Source organism: Pelodiscus sinensis, chromosome 9 (genome assembly GCF_052426305.1).
Source record: "Pelodiscus sinensis isolate ZL-2025 chromosome 9, ASM5242630v1, whole genome shotgun sequence".
Taxonomy (NCBI): Eukaryota; Metazoa; Chordata; order Testudines; family Trionychidae; genus Pelodiscus; species Pelodiscus sinensis.
In genome coordinates, this window is record NC_143060.1 from 45843317 (window position 1) to 45863165 (window position 19849).

At 40.8% G+C, this 19849-nt stretch overlaps 1 protein-coding gene across 1 annotated transcript in view; it reads right to left on the reverse strand.

Moving 5' to 3' along the window:
* The window catches only part of FNDC7 (fibronectin type III domain containing 7), a 30060-nt gene that overhangs the window by 2839 nt on the left and 7372 nt on the right, over positions 1-19849 (reverse strand). Inside the window, exons 4-12 of the mRNA XM_006132608.5 lie at positions 18951-19205; positions 17768-18028; positions 16399-16656; positions 6651-6905; positions 4344-4601; positions 3566-3820; positions 2504-2758; positions 1924-2184; positions 649-678 (exon numbers count right to left, since the gene is read on the reverse strand). Coding sequence (XP_006132670.2) covers positions 649-678; positions 1924-2184; positions 2504-2758; positions 3566-3820; positions 4344-4601; positions 6651-6905; positions 16399-16656; positions 17768-18028; positions 18951-19205 — 2088 coding nt within the window. The remainder of the gene's footprint in view (positions 1-648; positions 679-1923; positions 2185-2503; positions 2759-3565; positions 3821-4343; positions 4602-6650; positions 6906-16398; positions 16657-17767; positions 18029-18950; positions 19206-19849) is intronic.

A 19849-nucleotide genomic window follows, 5' to 3' on the forward strand; every position in this document is an offset into this window, starting at 1 on the left:
GCATTTTATTGGGCACTGGACAGACAGACAAGATAAATGTATGACATATCTGTGCTGTTATAATTTGCCTTCAATTAATTTTATGGATCTCGGACATTCTCAGCGGTTTAAGTTTTGTGGGGGGGTGTTGGCCTGGGATGAGTGCTATGGAGGGGGAATCCTATGGTTTTCTATGCTTTGCCAGCTTGCTTCTTTCAGCTGCAGTAGGGGCTGCGGCCAGGAGAAAATGGACATGGTTTGGATTTTCCAGGACTTCGGCAATCCCTATAAGAACCCTTTATGGCCTTTGGCAGGCACTGTACTTTATAGCAGTCTTCTGACTGTTCTTATACTGGAGAACTGGACTGGCACTGAATGGCCCCAAAATGAGGGGACCAAAACCATCTTTGCACATTCCCTCCTGAGCCATGCTGTGTACTACTTAGCTGAGGATCTATCTAGGCCATGTTATGTTTCAGATAATGTAGCTTCCAGAAGTTGTTCTGTATATTATGTTAGGGGATACATTCTATCTATGATAGAATTATTTTCTCCCAGGGGAATTTAATGCATGTTATGTAAAGGTGAAGTACTTCTGTTCTAAGAGAGACACATATCATTAGAACCACCATTTTCAATAGAGGTGAAATTCTGAGTGTGTTCTCGTACCCATTCCAACAGAACTTCCAGAGCAGGTCACTAGAATGAAATACAAAAAAGGTGTATAAAAGTTAAGTGTATAATTACAAGATGAAAAAATATCAATTTATATAGTTAACCTAATTGTATAATATGGCCCTATCTCATTACATTTTATGTTTTAAAATGTCAAATACATTTGAATTTTTAACATGAAAAACATCACTTTCGTTTAGTGCTTTCAAAATAATTCTAATATGATAGATTATACAGGAATACTGTAGACAGTTTGTTTTTCTAAAGGTGGCTCATTAGGTTGATTTTGATTTTAATTAAAAAGAGCATTAAGGTATTTGAAAACCAGTCTACATGAAGAATTACATGAAAAACCAGACTCAGAAAAAAAGCAGAGATTAGTATCCATCAACCAGAACTGATCTCTGAAAGAGTAAAACATGCTGTAAAAAGCAGCTTTGTGTATTTTTTGTCATTCCTTTTCCTCTCCATGTTAATCACTAGGGCTTTGTCTTAACTGGGAGTTCTTTGGCAAAAAATATGCTAATGAGGGACTCATTAGCATAAGTCACAATCACATTAGCATATTTTCTGCCATTTATTTTTGCTCAAGGGGTTTTTACACTAGTAGTAGTAGTGTGGCTGGGGCGGGTTTTGCGCAAAAACCCCATATTGCGCAAGATCCTTATGCCTGTCTGGGACAGGCATAAGGATCTTGCAGAAAATGGGGTATTTGTGCAAAAAAAACACCCCTGGTCACACTGCTACTTTTTGTGCAAAAAACCCCTTGAGCAAAAAGAAATGGCAGAAAATATGCTAATGAGATCACAAATTATGCTAATGAGCCTATCATTAGCATATTTTCTGCCAAAGAACTCGCAGTGAAGAACATAGACTAGCATCCTGACTCAACACACACAGCCCCTTTGCTCTAATACAAATTATTGATGGGGTTGGGTCAAGAGAAGTCCATGTGATTTGAGGTTTCATTTTATTGCCAGCACATAAGCAAAAAAGGTCCTTGCTTTCAAGGCCCTAACCCGAAATGCCTTTTAGAAAATCATGTTGCAGACTATAACATATTCTTTTTGTGGGTTATGTGTTCACTCAGTATTGGGATAGAAAACTTCTGCTCCATGCTGGATCTTTGTTTCCTCTTATTCTGCAATATGCATAGACACAACTGCATGTTAGAATTTGGTGCTATAAAAGACTATACATTACACTAATGTGCATCTAACAAAACATACATAGGATATAAAACATGAAAGGACTATAATGAAGTTTTACCTGAATATATTTTTTTAGGGCAAAACGTAAGCTTTGATCCTCTCTCAGGAACTGGAGAAACTACTACCGTATAGACATCCCCACACGGTATTTCAGTGACATCACAGTAACTCAAACCTGAAATGGGGGTACAGGTGAAGTTGCCTTTTGACCCATATAAATCTGTACTATACTTTATCGACCTTGCAGAAGCTCTCCAGTGTATGCGGATGCCATTATTACCCAATCTATATAATTTCACCCCAGAAGGGCAGCAGGCACCTAATAAAGAAAAGAAAAAAGACCGTCTAAACTACAGATTATATTTGTTCTTGGAAGGAAACTATAAGTCATCTTAACAGATTTCACACCTGATACCTACATTCTAATTACAAAGGCTCACCATCTTACATAGAGTCAGGGTAATTGTATGAGGCAACGGCGGGGAATAAGAGAATGAAAATCACCTTCAAACTAGTATTTAAAACAGGGAACTGTATGGCTTTAGCAATTTCTTCAATCTCACATATAATCTTACTATGAAACAATCTGTCTACTATACTGCAATTTTTCTTTTTAATTCCATCTATTGTTTACATACTGGAAGAGTAGTCTTGATATGTGCAGTCTGAGGTCAAACCACTTTCACTAATCACTTGCAGTGACACGGTATAGTTGGTAGCACATGTAATGCATCCCAGGAGACAGTGGTTTTGGAGAGTGTGGCATTTGATCTGTCCTTTTGGCGATTCCAGTGTTGTTACATATGTCTGTGCACCAGCCCCAACAGACCAGCTGATATTTATTATGGACTGCATGACTTGAGTTACTGTCATGTTAGTAGGGCAGCAAGGAGCTTAAAAGGAAACAAAAATGGGAGGTCAACTTTATTGTATTCACTGAGGTTCTATGCAGATAGTGTTGTAAATTATTTTGTTTTAGAAATAGCTTTTTAAAAATTTATTGAAAAACTGCCAGTTTTGTCATCCACATTTTTACTGATCTTAAGGCCTGATCCAGCTCTTGTTGAAGTCTGTCTTTTCATTAACTTTGGTGGGAGATGTGTGAAGCCCTTAGGAAGAAAAATAATCTTAATAGCCATTAAAAAAAGAAAACTAAATCCTTTTTAGCTAATGTTACCAAAATAGTTAGATATTAAACTTCAGCATGCCCAAGTAGCTAACATCTAATACAAAAAATACCAGGATAATATAAATGATTTATTATTTTTTTAGCCATTGTGTGACAGTTGATAACCCAGGATCATTATGTGAAGATTGTTTCAGCTAGTAGATCTTGGTAATAAAAATAAATGTCTACAATGCATCATCAGAATCTCAGTGGTTTTGTCATTCACATTAAGGATCGAAGTGCTGACAAGAAAGCCATGCATTGCATAAAGAGATTATGCCAGTGTATCTTAATTAGCAGTGACTCAGGAAACATAAGTGCTTGTATTAGGGCTTATCAACAGGATGCAGCTACTAAAAAGTAATGATTTCTCTGTCATATACACACATTAAAGCTGATGTCATTCCAGAGTAATACATGTAGATACACTGTGAAAAAAACACACATGGACATAGAGAGACACACACTTAGCACAGTATTATAAATATACGAAAAAGGTTATACTTTCAATTACATATTGATCCCCACATACCTGTCTCTAAAGGGACACTAGAACTAGGTAAGCTCTGCCCTGCTGTTGTACTTGCCACAGCACTAATAGAGAATACTGATCCACAGGGAAGATCAGTTATGCTACAAGAATTTCCAGAGTTTGTGCAATGCCATAATCCAGTTTCTCCTCTAGCAGTAACAGTGTACATAGCTTCATCATTATTGGCTTGCCAGTGCACACTAATTATGGAAAGATCATCCTTTGAGATGCTTTTTATTTCAGGACTGCACGGAGCTGAAAGATTTAGAATGAAACAGTTTTTAGATGCGTTTTCAGTACATAAATTCCGTTTTACATTGTTTACAATGTCAGTAACTGCAGATTATAATAGATATTTGACAAACTAAGATTTAGTGACATTCTATTTAATAATTTTTGACTAATTTGGAACAGTTTATGAGCATAAACTTTAAAAGGGTTTAATAGGCAAAAACTCTTGAAAAACTGAAACGTTAAGGTTTTGCATACAAAGATATATATGGAAATCAAATCTCATTTTCAGATGTGCTGATTACCTAACGGATTCCAATCTCGTCACTTATTAAAGTTCCTGGTTATGAATGTAGGAATCTTATCTTAGGCACCCATTTTTAAAAATCTTGATTAGATTTTCTTTTTGTTGTGACTATGGATTATAATAACTTTACTTAGCACTCACATTTTTTTCTCTTTCAAAGCAAATTAAGACTTCTATCTAGTAACTACAATGAAAACAACTAATTATTTTGCATGATATGTGAAAAAAATAACCTTATACCTGTTGCCACATATTTGGAACTGCATGATGTATTGCTGCCTCTGATTTCATTGAAAGAATACACAGTGATGTTATATTGTGTGTTACAATGCAATGCAGACAGGATGCAAATTGTGGCAGTGTCATTACACAATACTATACCAATCCCATCAACAGCTTTTGTTTCATACATTTCAGCACCACGGACAGGAGACCAGACAATCTCAACTGTATTACTGGATACAAACACTGGGTAAAAGTCGCTGGGGCAACAAGGTGCTAAAAAAGGCAAAACAGAGAGGAAATGTCAACAGCACTAATGAACTGAAATATACTAGATATTAAATAGGATAGTGACTTGTTTACACAAACACCTCTTATGTGAAATCTCCATTATCAAAAAATGAATTATGTTCTCCACATTGAAGTCCTTCATTTATCCAAAACTTAATCTAGCCAAATAAGTGACATGTCACACATCTTATCTGGATAAAGAGAATTCTGTTGCATACTCTTTCTATAATAAAAAGTAGATTCTCATGTTTTTAAAGCAAGGGTGGGCAAAATGTGATCTGTGGGCTGAATCTGGCCAGCCAAACCACCAGTCCTAGCCCACCGCCACTCTCCCTGTGGCCCAGTGGGAGCCTCCCAGGCATCCTGCCTGCTCCGTGCCTGCATGCCACTCAAAATGACCAGCTATGGTGGCCATGTGCCCCGCATGCTGCAAGCCCCGGAGAGAACTTTGTGTGATGCCCCCACACCCAGCACAGTCTTGCAGCTCTCGCTGGCTGCCTGGGCCATGCTTGCTGCACAGGCAGTGCACAAAGGGCTCCTGCTCCCTCAAGAGACATGCAACAAGCACACGATCCCCATAATTAGATGCTTTGAGCCTGCCTGAGGGACCTGTCGGGCTCCTGACTGAGAGCTGCCTAAGGTAAGTGTCTCCCACCCAGAGCCTCCATCTGGCACTCTTCTCTCCCCACAACCTTTTGCCCCTACTCTTGCACCCTTGCCCCAGATCACAACTCAAACCCATACTGCCTCCCAGACGCTGCACCTCAATCCCCTGCCCCACATCATAACCCCCTCCCAGATCCTGTACCTCCTCCCGCACTCCTTCTCCAGGTCAACATCCTCTCCTGTAGCCATATTCCCCACCCCATTCCTCTGCCCCAAGTTATAACCCCCTTCTTCACTCAAACTCCCTCCTAGACCCCTCCTGCACCTCAGTGTCAACCTCCACCACCTCCGCTAATATCATGGAAGAATTTAGTCCTTGACCATGTACCAAATTCTTGGAATGGCCCCCCATCAAAAATTATTGCCCATCGTTGCTTTAAAGTCCTTACAATAGCAGTTAGTAATAATCCATTTGAAATAATACTGTACTCTTATGTTGAACCGTCTATTTTAGGTTCTCCAAAATGTACAAGTCACTTAACTAAGAATCATATCCAGTATTTTCTCATTTTATACATGGTGAAACAGGCACAGGGAAGGTTAGGTACTTATCCAAGATTACACAGCAAAGCTATGGCAGAACCAGGATTAGAATCCACATATCTTGATCCCAGTCCTATGCATCCCCATTTTTGAACATGTTTTAGAATGATCAAATGATCAAACCTTTTAATTTATAAACTGGTGTCAGACTTGACTGATAAACTGAGTCAAATAAACATTGGCTACAATTTAAACTTTAACCCTTTTCTGTTTAAAAAAATATCTTTTCTAAAGTACCGGTTATCATTAATTAGGGCTGGTCAAAATTTTTCATCAACATTTTTTCCAATGGAAAATTGGGTGTCTTAATTTTTTGTGACAAAAAAAATTCTGCATACATTTTTGACTTTTTGTTGAAAAACTGAACACCAAACCTTGGAAAAAAAATTTCCGTGAAAATACCACCACAGTGCCTCATGCTCCCATTTGCCTTTATAGACCAAGTTCTCCAGCCACTCTACATCTCCCACAACACACCAGGAACAGGGACTTTGAAGGTGTACTGTAGTAAATCAGAAAAGAGAGGAGAATGTGGTATATTATGGAACATAAAGTCCAGCCAGGGAGCCTAGTCTATACAGGAAAATGGGAACATTTGGCATTGCATGACAACTTCCATGGAATACCAATGCAGCATTTCCAAATCTAAACTTAAAAATTTTCTGAACAAACTTATGGGGTAGCAGTCAAGCATTTTCAGATTTCAATTTCTTGCCAAAAGTGGATATTTTCTTCAGGAAAAAAAAAACATTTTCCAACAAGGTCTGTTTTTAATACTACTAAGAGAATCACCAAATATATTTGCATAAACAAAGTGCTACTTACCAGTAGTATAATTGAATACATCCCCTAAAGGACTTTGTCCTGCCTTGTTATATGCAAAGACACTAATGAAGTAGGTGAAACCACAGTCTGATTGGAACTGGCACTGGGTATGTGATGTGTTGCAGTGTACTTCCAAGCCATCATCACTTTTCACAAAAACCACATAATAATCTCCAAGATCTACATTAGACCATGACACTGACAAATCACCAGGACTGTCCTCTTTGATTGTTATACTTCCTGGTGCACAAGGGACTGGGAAATCAAATTTAAAACAGAAAGGGGGGAGGAAGGTTACAACTGTACTTCCAGGATTTTATTTAGGCAACATTTTTACTATACAAATATCGATGAAAGATACATAGAATTTGCCTGATATGTTTAGTTTGAATAGCTAGTACATGTCCAGTTTAAAAAAGATCAGCTCATCTGGATTTGTAAGGATACTGAATATGTGGTTATTTTAATATGTCACTTGTACACCATAGCTACGTCTAGACTGGCATGATTTTCCGGAAATGCTTTTAACGGAAAAGTTTTCCGTTAAAAGCATTTTCGGAACAGAGCGTCTAGATTGGCACGGACGCTTTTCCACTAAAGCACTTTTTGCAGAAAAGCGTCTGTGTCAATCTAGACGTGCTTTTCCGCAAAAAAGCCCCGATCGCCATTTTCGCGATCCGGGCTTTTTTGTGGAAAACAAATCTGGGTTGTCTACACTGGCCCTTTTGCGCAAAAGGACTTTTGCCCAAATGAGAGCAGCATAGTATTTCCGCAAGAACACTGACAATCTTACATGAGATTGTCAGTGCTTTTGCAGAAATTCAAGCAGCCAGTGTAGACAGCTGGCAAGTTTTTCCAGAAAAGTGGCTGATTTTCTGGAAAAACTGGCCAGTCTAGACACAGCCCATATGAAAATATGAGTGTGTAAAGAGTAAAGGCATGAACAATTTACAAAACTTCTGTAGAACAAAGTACACACTATTTCAGTCACATGCATGAAAAAGATCCCATGTTAAGGGCCACACATAAGTGGCCGCACAGGCATCATGTTGTATTTCAACAAGGAAGCGGAATATCCTATATTAGCAATTTGTGGGTTTGGGTAGCATTCAGCAAAATGGGTTGAATAACGGTTGGCAAGGGATGTCCTGAATGCACAAACACCTTGTGTAACTGCCCCAGATGAGTTGTTGACTTTGGTCTTTTTGCTTAGGTTTCATTTTATGGCAGCATCCAAAATAACCCTAACAAATAAGTATCATGTAAGAACAACGAGAAGTCCTGTGGTATCTTAGGGTATGTCTACACTGCCACCCTAGTTCGAACTAGGGTGGCTAATGTAGGCATTCAAACTTGCAAATGAAGCCCAGGATTTAAATATCCTGGGCTTTATTTGCATGTTCCTGGGCACTGCCATTTTTAAATGCCCCGTAGTTCGAACTCCCTGCCCGCGGCTACAGGCGGCATGGACTAGGTAGCTCGAATTAAAGCTCCTAATTCGAACTACCGTTACTCCTCTGCACTTGTCCAGGAGGATGCCCACTGTCTCCGGCCCCTGGCTGGCTCCTGGGAGCTGGGGGACTGGACGGGGGACAGCAGGATGGCACTGGCTGCCCGGCTCATTCTCTGGCCACTGGGTGAGGGGCAGCGACTGCTGGCAGGCCTGGCTCTGGCATACATTGTGGCCAGAGTCTATCCCTTTAAGGGCTCCAGGGCTGGAGGAGAGAACAGTTTTCCTGGTTTGACCCAGAGTGGCCACCAGAGGAAACTGGGAAGGGCTGGAGGCCCCCTATTTTGGAATAAGTGTCTACACAGCACTTATTTTGAATTAGCTATTTCGAATTTGGTGTTATTCCTTATAGAATGAGCTTTACCAAATTCAAAATAAGCACCCCGCTATTTCGAATTTATTTCAAAATAGCAGTTTACCTATGTAGACGCTATTCAAGTTAATTTGAAGTAACAGCTGTTATTTCGAATTAACTTTGGTGTGTAGACAGACCCTAACAGATTTATTAGTGCATAAGCTTTTGTGGGCAAAGACTCACTTCATCAGATGCATGTAGTGGAAATTCTAGAGTCAGGTATAAACATACAGGCATAAGAAAAGAGTTCCAATCAAGAGTAAGGCTAGAGACAACGAGGTCAAGTCAGTCAGGGAGGATGAGGCCCACTTCTAGCAGCTGATGTGCAGGTGTGAACACCAAAAGAGGAGAAACTCCTTTTTTTTTGTTTGCTATCTATTCAGTCTTTGTTTAATCCTAAGGGTGAAAGCCTGCTGTCATTTCTCAGTCAGACTCCCCTAGATTGAAGGAAAAACTGGACAGTCCCTACGTAAAAAAATAATCGGACACAAATCAGATATCAGGAATGGCAATACACAAAAACCTGTAGGAGAACACTTCAATCTCCCGGGATACACAGTAGCAGATTTAAAAGTAGCCATCCTGCAACAAAAAAACTTCAAGAACAGACTTCAAAGAGAAACTGCAGAGCTACAATTCATCTACAAATTTGATACCATCATTTTAGGATTAAACAAAGACTGTGAATGGCTAGCTAACTACAAAAGCAGTTTCTCCTCTCTTGGGCTGTGTCTGGACTACATGGCTCCATTGACAGAGCCATGTAGAATAGGGTTGTAGGTAAAGGGAAATGAAGTGGCGATTTAAATAATCGCCGCTTCATTTTAATTTAAATGGCTGCCACACTGAGCCGACAAGCAGCTGATTAGCTGTTTGTCAGCTCAGCGTGCTAGTCTGGACGCTCCGCGGTCGACATCAAAGCCCTTTGTCGACTGCCCCGTTATTCCTTGTGGGATGAGGTTTACCGGGGCAGTCGAAAAAGGGCTTTGATGTTGACCGTGGAGTGTCCAGACTAGCGTGCTGAGCCGACAAATAGCTGATCAGCTGTTTGTCGGCTCAGCGCGGCAGCCATTTAAATGTAAATGAAGCAGCGATTATTTAAATCGCAGCTTCATTTCCCTTTGCCCAATAAAGAAATCTACATGGCTCCGTCGACAGAGCTATGTAGTCTAGACATACCCTTGGTGTTCACACATCCACATCAGCTGCTAGAAGTGGGCCTCATCCTCCCTGACTGAATTGACCTTGTTATCTCTAGCCTTACTCTTGATTGGAACTCTTTTCTTATGCCTGTATGTTTACACCTGCCTCTGGAATTTCCACTACATGCATCTAATGAAGTGGGTCTTTCCCCACGAAAGCTTATGCTCCAATAAATCTGTTAGCCTATAAAGTGCCACAGGACTTCTCGTTGTTCTTGCAGATTCAGACTAACATGGCTACCCCTCTGATATAAGTATCATGTAGTTCATTGATTTAATAACACTTTCCCTTTCCCTTCTTGGTTCAGGGGTTTATGCTGCAAGCAAGAAATTCGGTATAATGGTGCCTCTCTAGCTGGGAATAGAAATTTGTCAATCCTGCCATCAACCAATTTTGCATCTTCCTCCTTCTCCTCCTCTTCATCAGTGTTTGAGGGAGGAATGTGAATGAGTAGTCAAGCAGCTGATTAATTGATAAGCCTACCCCCTTTTGCTACCTCTGATACAGAGGCAGCAAGAAATGATAGAAAGCAGGAGATGGTGCTGGGAGGAGCTAGCTTAAAAGCCAGTTGCACCAGCTCCGTAATGCCACCTGCACGCCTCCCCGTGCTGCTGCATCTATTAGAGGCACCAGCGCAGGAGTAGGGCAGAGACTGCTTAGCAGCAGCAGCCCCTGTCAGTGGGGGAGGAGGGTCCGAGCTCCCCAAGGACAGAGGCTGCTTTGTGGCAGCCTCTCCCACCCTCTCACCCCCCTGCAGCCTCTATCCATGGGGAGCTCATCCCCCCTGCCATAGACAGGGGCTGCGGTGACCCCATGTTGCTGCCTGTATATCAGAGGTTTTTTAAAAAAATTGGTTTTTAAATGGGCTCCCCTCACAGACTGACTTCTGCCTGGCACCCCACGCTGCTGCCTCTGATACAGCTGCTCCCCTTGCCTCCCAGGTACTATAGAATCGCCAACTAACTACTAAAAATCCATGTGATTAGTCAACTATTCTATTGCCCACAATCTAACATCCCTAGTGAGACAGCACACAAAAGCCCACTCAAGGCTCCATTGTGGTCAGCAATATACAAACAGAAAAATATGGTCTTTGATGTAAGTGATCCCTGACAAAAATAACAGGACTACTGGAGGTCAGACCTGGGTTTGTTGGCAGAACTTTATAATACTTTGTATTTGACAGCATATTTCTGAAGAATTTTAATTCACTTGTGGATGGGTCTCCCAGGCAGCGGGGTTCATTTGTGCTTAGGTCCCCGTGTTAGCTTGGGGCCTGGGGTGTAGGACTTCTGGATGCTTATCAGAGTCTGTTCCTTCAGTTTGGGGCGTGGCCCCAAGAGTCCAACTTCCTTCTGGTTCTCCCCCTTTGCACCTGAGGGAGGGGTTGGAGGCTTATGTCCTCCTGCGGCCAACTCAGCAGACAGCTCTGGCTCAGGTCCTACAGACGGCAGAATCTGCTCCTGCCTGTTTGCTGGTCAGCCTCTAACTGAGCCAGGTTCCCTCCATTTATTCTCCCTCCAGTCCTGGCATTGGCTGCAGGTAAAACAGGGTGGGGCTGATTGGGCAAAAAGGCCTTGTTTAGCCCCTGCACTGCCAGGCCCTCTTCTCACTCCCTCACACCACTTTTCTAATATGCTCACATTAACGCACAAAATGAGCTCAATCTAGTTAAAGACAAAGGGTAACACGAAAACATTCTACAAATATATTAGAAGCAAGAGGACAGGCATAAGAATCTTGTGCAAAATGGGGGTTTTGCACAAAATGGAAGCAGCTACACTGCTTCTTTTTGCTCAAAAACCCCTTGCGCAAAAAGAAACGGCAGTAAATATGCTAATGATGTCATGACTTATGCTAATGAGTCCCTCATTAGCATATTTTCTGCAGCAAAAACTTGAGTGTAGACAAAGCCTTTGAGTATTGTGTCCAGTTCTGGGCACCATATTTCAGGAAAGATGTGGAGAAATTGGAGAAGATCCAGAGAAGAGCAACAGAAATGATTAAAGGTCTAGAAAACATGACCAATGAAAGAAGACAGAAAGAAATGGGCTTGTTTAGTTTAGAAAAAGAAGACTGAGAGGGGACATAATAGTCATTTTCAAGTATCTAAAAGGCTGTTACAAGGATGAAGAAAAACAATTGTTCTCCTTGGCCTCTGAAGACAGGACAAGAAGCAATGGGCTTAAATTGCAACAAGGGAGGTTTAGGTTGGACATTAAGAAAAACTTCTTAACTGACAGGGTGGTTAAACACTGGAATAAATTGCCTAGGGAGGTTGTGGAATCTCCATTACAGGAGATATTTAAAAGCAGGCTGGATAGACGTCTATCGGGGTGATCTAAATCAGGGCTAGTCAACACGCGGCCTGTGGGCCGCATGCGAACCGCCGCCCATTTGTTAGCAGCCCACGGTGCAGTATGGGTTTACACAGGGCTCAGCACTTGGCCCATGGGTAGGAACCAAAACAAAAAGGTAGTCAATATAATGGTCTTCTGTTGATATATATGTGTGCTAGTAGTTAAATTCCTGGACTGTCATTGCTCATTAAAAGTGCTGTCATATGGGTGGAAATCGGGTAACTATTGCATTTTATTAATATCAGCAGAACTGACTTAGATGGGGCCTGTGTGTTGTGTAGGATTGCATGAATCTTTGTATTCATGTCCGTCAGTATGAAAGAAGTTATTTGCATATATATCTGCATGTAGATGTAACCACACTTAAGTTGCGACCATTGGTATGTACTGTGAGTATCAATGTGTCCCCCAAGGCTTCCAAAGTTGAGTAGCTTTATCTAAATGATGCTTGGTCCTGCTTTGAGGGCAGGGGATTAGACTTGATGACCTCTCAAGGTTCCTACCTGTTCTAGTATTGTATGAATCTATGATCCTAGAAGTCTTACAAACACTCCTTTGCAGTACATTAGGGTAATGTGTCATCATTATAAACTGAGGCACAAATAGGTTACATGATTTCCCCAAGGTTGCAGAGCAGTCATGAGCAATAATTTTTAATGGGAGACCACTTCAAGATTTTGGTAAGTGGTCAAGGGCTGCACTTCTGTGGAGGGGGTGCAGGGTCTGGGACAGTGGGTGGGGAGTAGAAGGGAGCTTGGGATAGAGAACAGGGGTGCAGGAGTGAGTGTGGGGTCTGAGAGGGAGTTTGGGTGAAGGAAGGGGTTATAATATGGGGCAGAGAGCTGTGGTGCAGGGTCCAAGAGGACTTATGGGTGCTAGAGAAGATTCTGACCTTGGGAATGGGTGTAGAAAGGGGTGCAGGATCTGGGAGGGAGTTGTGATCTGGGAGAAGGGGGAAAATGGGTACAGAGGGTTTGGGCAGTGACGTAGGACGGGAATGGAGTGTCGAGTCAGGGAAGTTGTATGGGTGCTAGAGAGGATTTTGGCCTGAGGGAGAGTGCAGGAGGGGGTGCAGTGTTTGGGAAGGAGTTGTTACCTGGAGGAGGTGGGGAGAGGTGATACAGAAGTTTGGGTGATGGCCTGGGGCAGGCAGTTAAGGGTAGAGATAGGGTCGGTTTCCAGAGGTAGGCTCTGGCTGGGAGGTGTTTACCTCCCAGTGGCTCCCAGCCAGCAGCTCTGCAGACTCCATGCCCATGTGCTAGGTGAGCTGCTCCACGTGCCTCTGCTCCAGCACAGACAGGGAGGAAGGGGGCTTCATTCACTGTCCCTCCCTTGAGCAAAATTTCTCAGCTCCTATTGACTAGAAACTGGCCAATAGGAACTTGGGAAATTTACTAGAGAGCGGGAACAGCGTGGGAAACTTTCTCCTCCCTGCCTGGCTTGCAGAACAATTAGCAGCTTGCTCCCACTCTGTAGTAAGGGTGCCAGCAAGGCAGCTGCAAGCCGGATTCGGCAGCTTGGTAGGCTGAATCCAGCCCGATAGCTGCCTCTTGCTCACCCCTTTTACAGAGAGAGTCTATGACAAAATCAGGAACAGAATACAGGTGTCAGACTCATAGTCTTGTGCCTGAACCACAAGATTATCCTCTCTCACTCAGTATGGGGTAGCTTGCACACCATCTACTTATGCTCGGCAAATTCTCCTTTTACTTCCACCAGTTTTAGACTGGTGTAACTCTAGTGACTTCCTTGGAGTTGCTTCTGAGTCTCACTTGTGTAAGAGGAAAATCAAGCCTCTTGTATCTGCTGACTAAATATGCCATTCTTATATTAATCCAAAGAAATAAAAATAAAGTGAGCACTGGATTCAGAGGGTGTGAAGTTATTGGATTTTAATATAAACATGCAGATCACTGTTGCACTCCCTGTTGTGTGTTTGCCCCCAAATTCTGGGCCAATTGAGGTGTCTATTGAAATCTTATGCTTATCTGCTTCTGTTTATGCTTATGCCTATATTATTGTTGTATGTGATATTATGAATGGTGGCTCTGTACTGGTATTTTAAATGTTTGCTTCTGGCGCTGCACATGCGCTGACCATGCTGCGTGGCTGCGCTGGCTTGTAATCTACTTGCCACGGGCGAGTAGATTACAGTAATTGTTGAGCCCTGGCAGTAGGTATTGCCCACCTAATGTGAGGGATGGCTACTCAGTGAATAGCTGTAATTCATAGACAATGGCTTTTAAGTTTTGCCATTCAACACCTAGGCTATGTCTAGACTGCCCCCTCTTGAGGAAGAGAATATGCAAATGAGGTGAAGCGGTGAATATCACCACACCTCATTTGCATACTTAATGAGCCACCATTTCTGCACAAGGGGCTTTTGCGCAAAAAAGAGCCGTTTACTCTTTTTTGCGCAAAACCCCCTCTTGTGCAAGAGCCGTTCTGCCACTTTTTTTCAGGAAGAATGGCTCTTGCGCAAAAGGGCAGCTCATTAAGTATGCAAATGAGGCACGGCAATATTCACCACCACCTCATTTGCATATTCTCTTGTGCAAAGGGGGCAGTCTAAATGTCGACCTGAGGAATTCAGCTGCAAACCTGTAGACCAGCAGGTATGCCATGGCTGTTTGTCTAAAAAAGGACCATGGATAGGTGACTTGCTCATGTGACAAACTCCATTTTGGGAGGTACCATCACACAGGAGAACAATGGAATTCCCTCCACATGAGCAAAATTATAAAAGGGGACTTAGGGTTTCTCCACATTTGTCTTCACCCCTTCTCTTCACTTCACTGCTCTTTACTTGCTGTGGACAAGAGGCCCAGAAGGATTTGTTGACCTATCCTAATCAAAGATGTACTCCAGAGACTTTTAAGATAGCAGAGATGAAATAAGCTGCTAAAAGCCTGCATCAGGAAATGCGATTTCTTTAACAATTTCTACTCTCAACCTTTTCTTTTTTAATTAATAAACCTTTAGATTTTAGATTCTAAAGGATTGGCATAGTGTGCTCTTTTGGGTAAGATCAGAGGCATAGATTGACCTGGGAATGTGGCTGGTCCTTTGGAATCAGTAGAACCTGTTCAGATTTGGTTAGATTGTTTTTCATAATCTCTCATCTGGGTAAGGTGCAGTGCTGCTTGTGATACAGGTAAAGCTAGAGTATCTTGCTTCTTGCTGGCCAGAGTGGCAGCTGAAGTGCTCTATGTAACTCATTTGGTGTCTTATAGAGGAGGACCTCCAATCTTGGGCTGTAAGTAGCCTTGTTTCTAAGCAATTTGCTCTAATTTGACCCTCTCAACAGTGCCCCAGACAACTGTCATATTACAGAGAACAAGAGTGAAATTTCGTACATAAAGTACAAAAGTTTCAGAATACACACTATTAAGTGCCACAATAACATGATAGCCACAGAAACAGATGGTTTTTTCAACACAAGGATTAATTTTCTTATAAAAGAAACACAATATGTTAATATTTAACAGGAGCAACAGAAACTCCATTGGAGGTAATGAAGAAGATGCCTATAATATCCCCTTCACGAAAGAACTTGAAACCAACCCCCCAAAAGAAGATGATATAGGCTAAAAAGGGGTCATACTCAGAGAAAGGGATGAACTGCTACTAATCAACCCATAAGGAAATTTAAATGGACTGTCCCTGGAATAATCACTGGGTGGGCAATGGTGGTAAAACAATGCCTGCCCTTTTCTGGGGAGAAATCCCCAGGAGATGCAAGAAGCCAGGCTAATGAAGATACGTGCAATTTGTATCATCTGTCAATATAAAATTGCTGATTGCCCCAAACTTTCAAATACATAATAATTGAAAAGCTAGAGATAAAACAATATGTTTATAAAAACACGATGGAGCAGATTCTTCTCTGTGTTACTTTACTTTGGTAGAGATACTTGAGATTTATACTGGTGTGTCTTAGAACAAAATACAATTAAATTTATTTTAAAAATATTTTTTCCATAAAGTAAAATGCAGCAGTGAAACAGTGTTTCAGTGCACTGTTTTATGGATACATTAGTACTTAAAAGAATTCTGCAATGGACTACCAGGAGGAGGCAGTTTATATATATAATAATGAAATCCTTTCAAATAAGATGTGAGTGTAATACCACGTAGAGGGCAGGCATTGACAGTACTTAACTGTTCTGAAATATCTTACTGAATGATTTGTAGAACACATTCCCCTGAGACAATTTAATATTAAGCTAAAATGTAGGTAACTTTTGCTTTCTTCTCTGATTTCTTGGCAAAAAAGAAATAGTATTATGAGTTATACAACAGTTGTTTTAGCTCACATACCAGTTCTTAAACTCACTGCGTCTGTAGGTTTACTGGATCCCGCACCATTATTTGCTACAACATAAACAGAGTACTCAGATCCACAATGGAGTGAAGCCAAAGTGCAGGAAGTGGAAGATGTGCTACAGTTCAGATTGGAGGCTTCACAACTGGCTGTCACACTGTAATTTAAAGTCCCCTCTGTCGGCATCCAAGAAACAGTGGCTCTCAAAGCTCCACTATCAAAAGCAACTTGAATATCTGATGGTGCATGAGGACCTACATTATTTAGAAAGAACTGTAAATACACTTATGCTACCTCTAAATTACCGTAGAAAGTCGACCTAAGTCGACCTTCAGCTATGTGAACAACATACGTCATTTTACCACAGAATCTACACCAAGTGGGGGGGGGGGGGAAGGCAATGGAAGAAACTCTCTCATCAACTTCACTTACTCTTCTTGTCTGGGGTAGAGTAGAGCAACTGCAGAGCAATTTGCGATTGATTTGGTGGGTCTTAACTAGACTCACTGAATCGACTACCAGTGGATCAAATCTCAGAGCATTGATCTAAGAATGTAGTGCAGACACAGGCTTAGTACAGTAAAACCTGTGTTATCCAGCACGCTCGGGGATTAGGGCGTTCCGGTTATCTAAAAATTCCGGTTACCTGAGGGTCCCATCAACCTAGGAAAAACTAATGGACAATAATAGTAAAACTCAAGTTTTTAATATTGGTAGTTTTGTAGTGTGAGGCAGTGGGTCTCTCATTTCTATTTTGAGTCAAAGATAATTAGTACTTCTCAAATAAAGAAAATGTTAAGCCAATCATAGTAAACCAAGACAGGCCTGTGCACCTGAAGATGTGACAGTATTGTGGCTGGGGGCATTGCTGGTTAACAAAGTTTCCTGGTTAACAGAGTGCCAGATAACAAAAGTTTCACTGTATCTGGCTTGTTATAAAGATGATCCTCAACCAGTACCTGGAATCCAAACATCCCCAAATTTTGGAAAATGTTACATCCAAGCATAGACCCTAATTTTTGTGGCATAGACCCCAAACATCTTATACCTATTACAGTTATACAGAACTTTTTAAACAATTGCTCTGATATTAATATTCAATGGAAATGTTTGTATTTATATAAATATTAATGGACATGTCCTATGCTCTTTTTCTCAGTTTTTGGTCAGGCAAAACCTCAAGTGAAATCAATAGTAGATGTGCCTAAAATGCACAGTTTATAAAATTTGGCCCATATCCTCTAGAATATTTCCTGAGCCTAGAACTGGCATAAATTGCTATACCTCCATTTGAACAATGTCTCGTCAAAAACACACATAACTTATAATTTTATACTAAGTTTGGTTCAAGAAAATAGTTCTTACTTGTTATTTGGTTGTATGTAAAATCATCTCCTGGTATTCCATTAACATTCCAGGCATGTGCCTTGATGGTATAAAGAGTTCCTGGATCTAGACTGGTAAACACCAAGGAGGTTTGGGTGGTGTTCTCTTTCATCATGCTGCCTAAACCATCTGATCTCATGATGGACACAGAGAATCCAACTGCCATATTTACAGCTTCCCACCTCACCACTATGGAGTCGTAACTTGGAGAACTTACAGACAGGACTGGTGCAGCCAAGACTGTTAATTACAAATATACATTAACTATTGGGATTTCCATTAATAGCTGTGCTGTCTAAAAGTTAGAAAAGTCAAATTCAACATAGGGTAAACAGAATCAACTATATATGCCATAAAGAGATTTAAATATTTTATTGGTACTGCTTTATATTCTTCTCCCTGTGAGCCTAGACTATCAATTGACCAATTGTCTAGGCTTTAGAGAAAAATCATAACTCGCACACTTAAGAAATCTATAAAATTTACTCAGTATAACTTATCTATTCATAAAAATGTTCTGATTTTAAGGCCCAATCTCAATGCTGGGCCCCACAGGCAGACTGGGAATCTCTGATTCCATTTCTAGTCTTGATGGGACATTAGATATATTAGACTTTATCATTAGTCCAGGCCTGAATACTGCTCATGTTGAGTCAAAGCCAAATTTTGAGACTGTCCAAATGTGAGTGATAAATGCAATGTATTAGATGGCACAATAATCTATTAACTGAGTAACCACTACATGCATGGGCCTATGTCTACTTTCACTTAAATAGCACCTTCCACTCAAGAAGGGTAAAGTTTTTTGAAAAATTGAGACTTTATGTCATGCTCCACATTATATACAGATGAGAAATGAAAGTATAGAGAAGTTAAGTACAGTCGCAGAACAGAGAACTGAATTCAGAAATCCAGTCCCATGCATTGCCCATGTGGCCACTATATATATATACACACATATATATTGCTGAACACTGCAATGGCGATATATTCAATATTAAAAAATACAAGATAGCACTAATTCCTCACCAGTAAATGCCTGAATTATTTTTACTTTCTGTACCGGAATTGTAAAAGATAGAAAATTCCATGATCCATATGCATATATATTATGCACTGTACAGTAGTAATATGACAGTTGCTATATAAAATCAAAAGCTACCTGTCTTTGCTTTCTTTGAAGGTGAAGGCAGGCTTCTTCCTCCAGAGTTGATAGATCTGATGGTAATTTTATACAGTGTAGCAGCCTTCAGTCCTGTCACTGTACCTGGTGAATTTATGACTGTATTTTCAATTAAAGATTCTCCATCCTGTGCCGTCAGTAGATAACTAGTAGCCCCAGGAACAGCTGCCCATTCCACTGTGATACTGTTGCTCAATTTTGAATAAGCTTGATCTATAACAGGTATCTCAGGTGCTAAAAATGAAATTATGGTAAATTCAAAATCCCTAATCATGTTTAAATATAATGACCTCTGCTGTTAGGTGCTGAGTACATTGAGCATTTTGCAGAAGGAGCTCAGGACAACCGGGATATAATTTCCTGGATACTTCTAATTTTACATGTGTAAATCAAATAGCAAATTTAAATCGCGTACAAATATAATTGGTTTAATTTGTGCCATGAAACAAAAGAAGTGTTTGTTCAGTGTCAACTGTGCAGTTAGCAATGAAAAACTGCATATATTTAGCACTGATGATATGCAATTTATATATATCTTCAGATTACTCTTCAAAGGGAAATAGTGGTACATTAACCAATTCATCTGGTTTGACTTTGGAGAATGGTTGCTTTGTGTAGTCCCTTGGGTAGTTCCTATCCTGCAAATTTGTCATTCATCTCTGTACCTTACTGACTAATGGTGCTGGGTTTTGGTCTCTCGAAATCTGAACTATATCAACTTTATTTTATCTAATCTAATGTAATCCATCATGTGCCTAATGACAAAAACCTGCCAGAAAATTAAATATTTTAAAGGCTTTCAAAAGTGGTCCAAATTAATCATTGACTTCATTAGAGAAGCATCAGCGATAGACTTGGCCTCGCATGGCTTCAAGTCA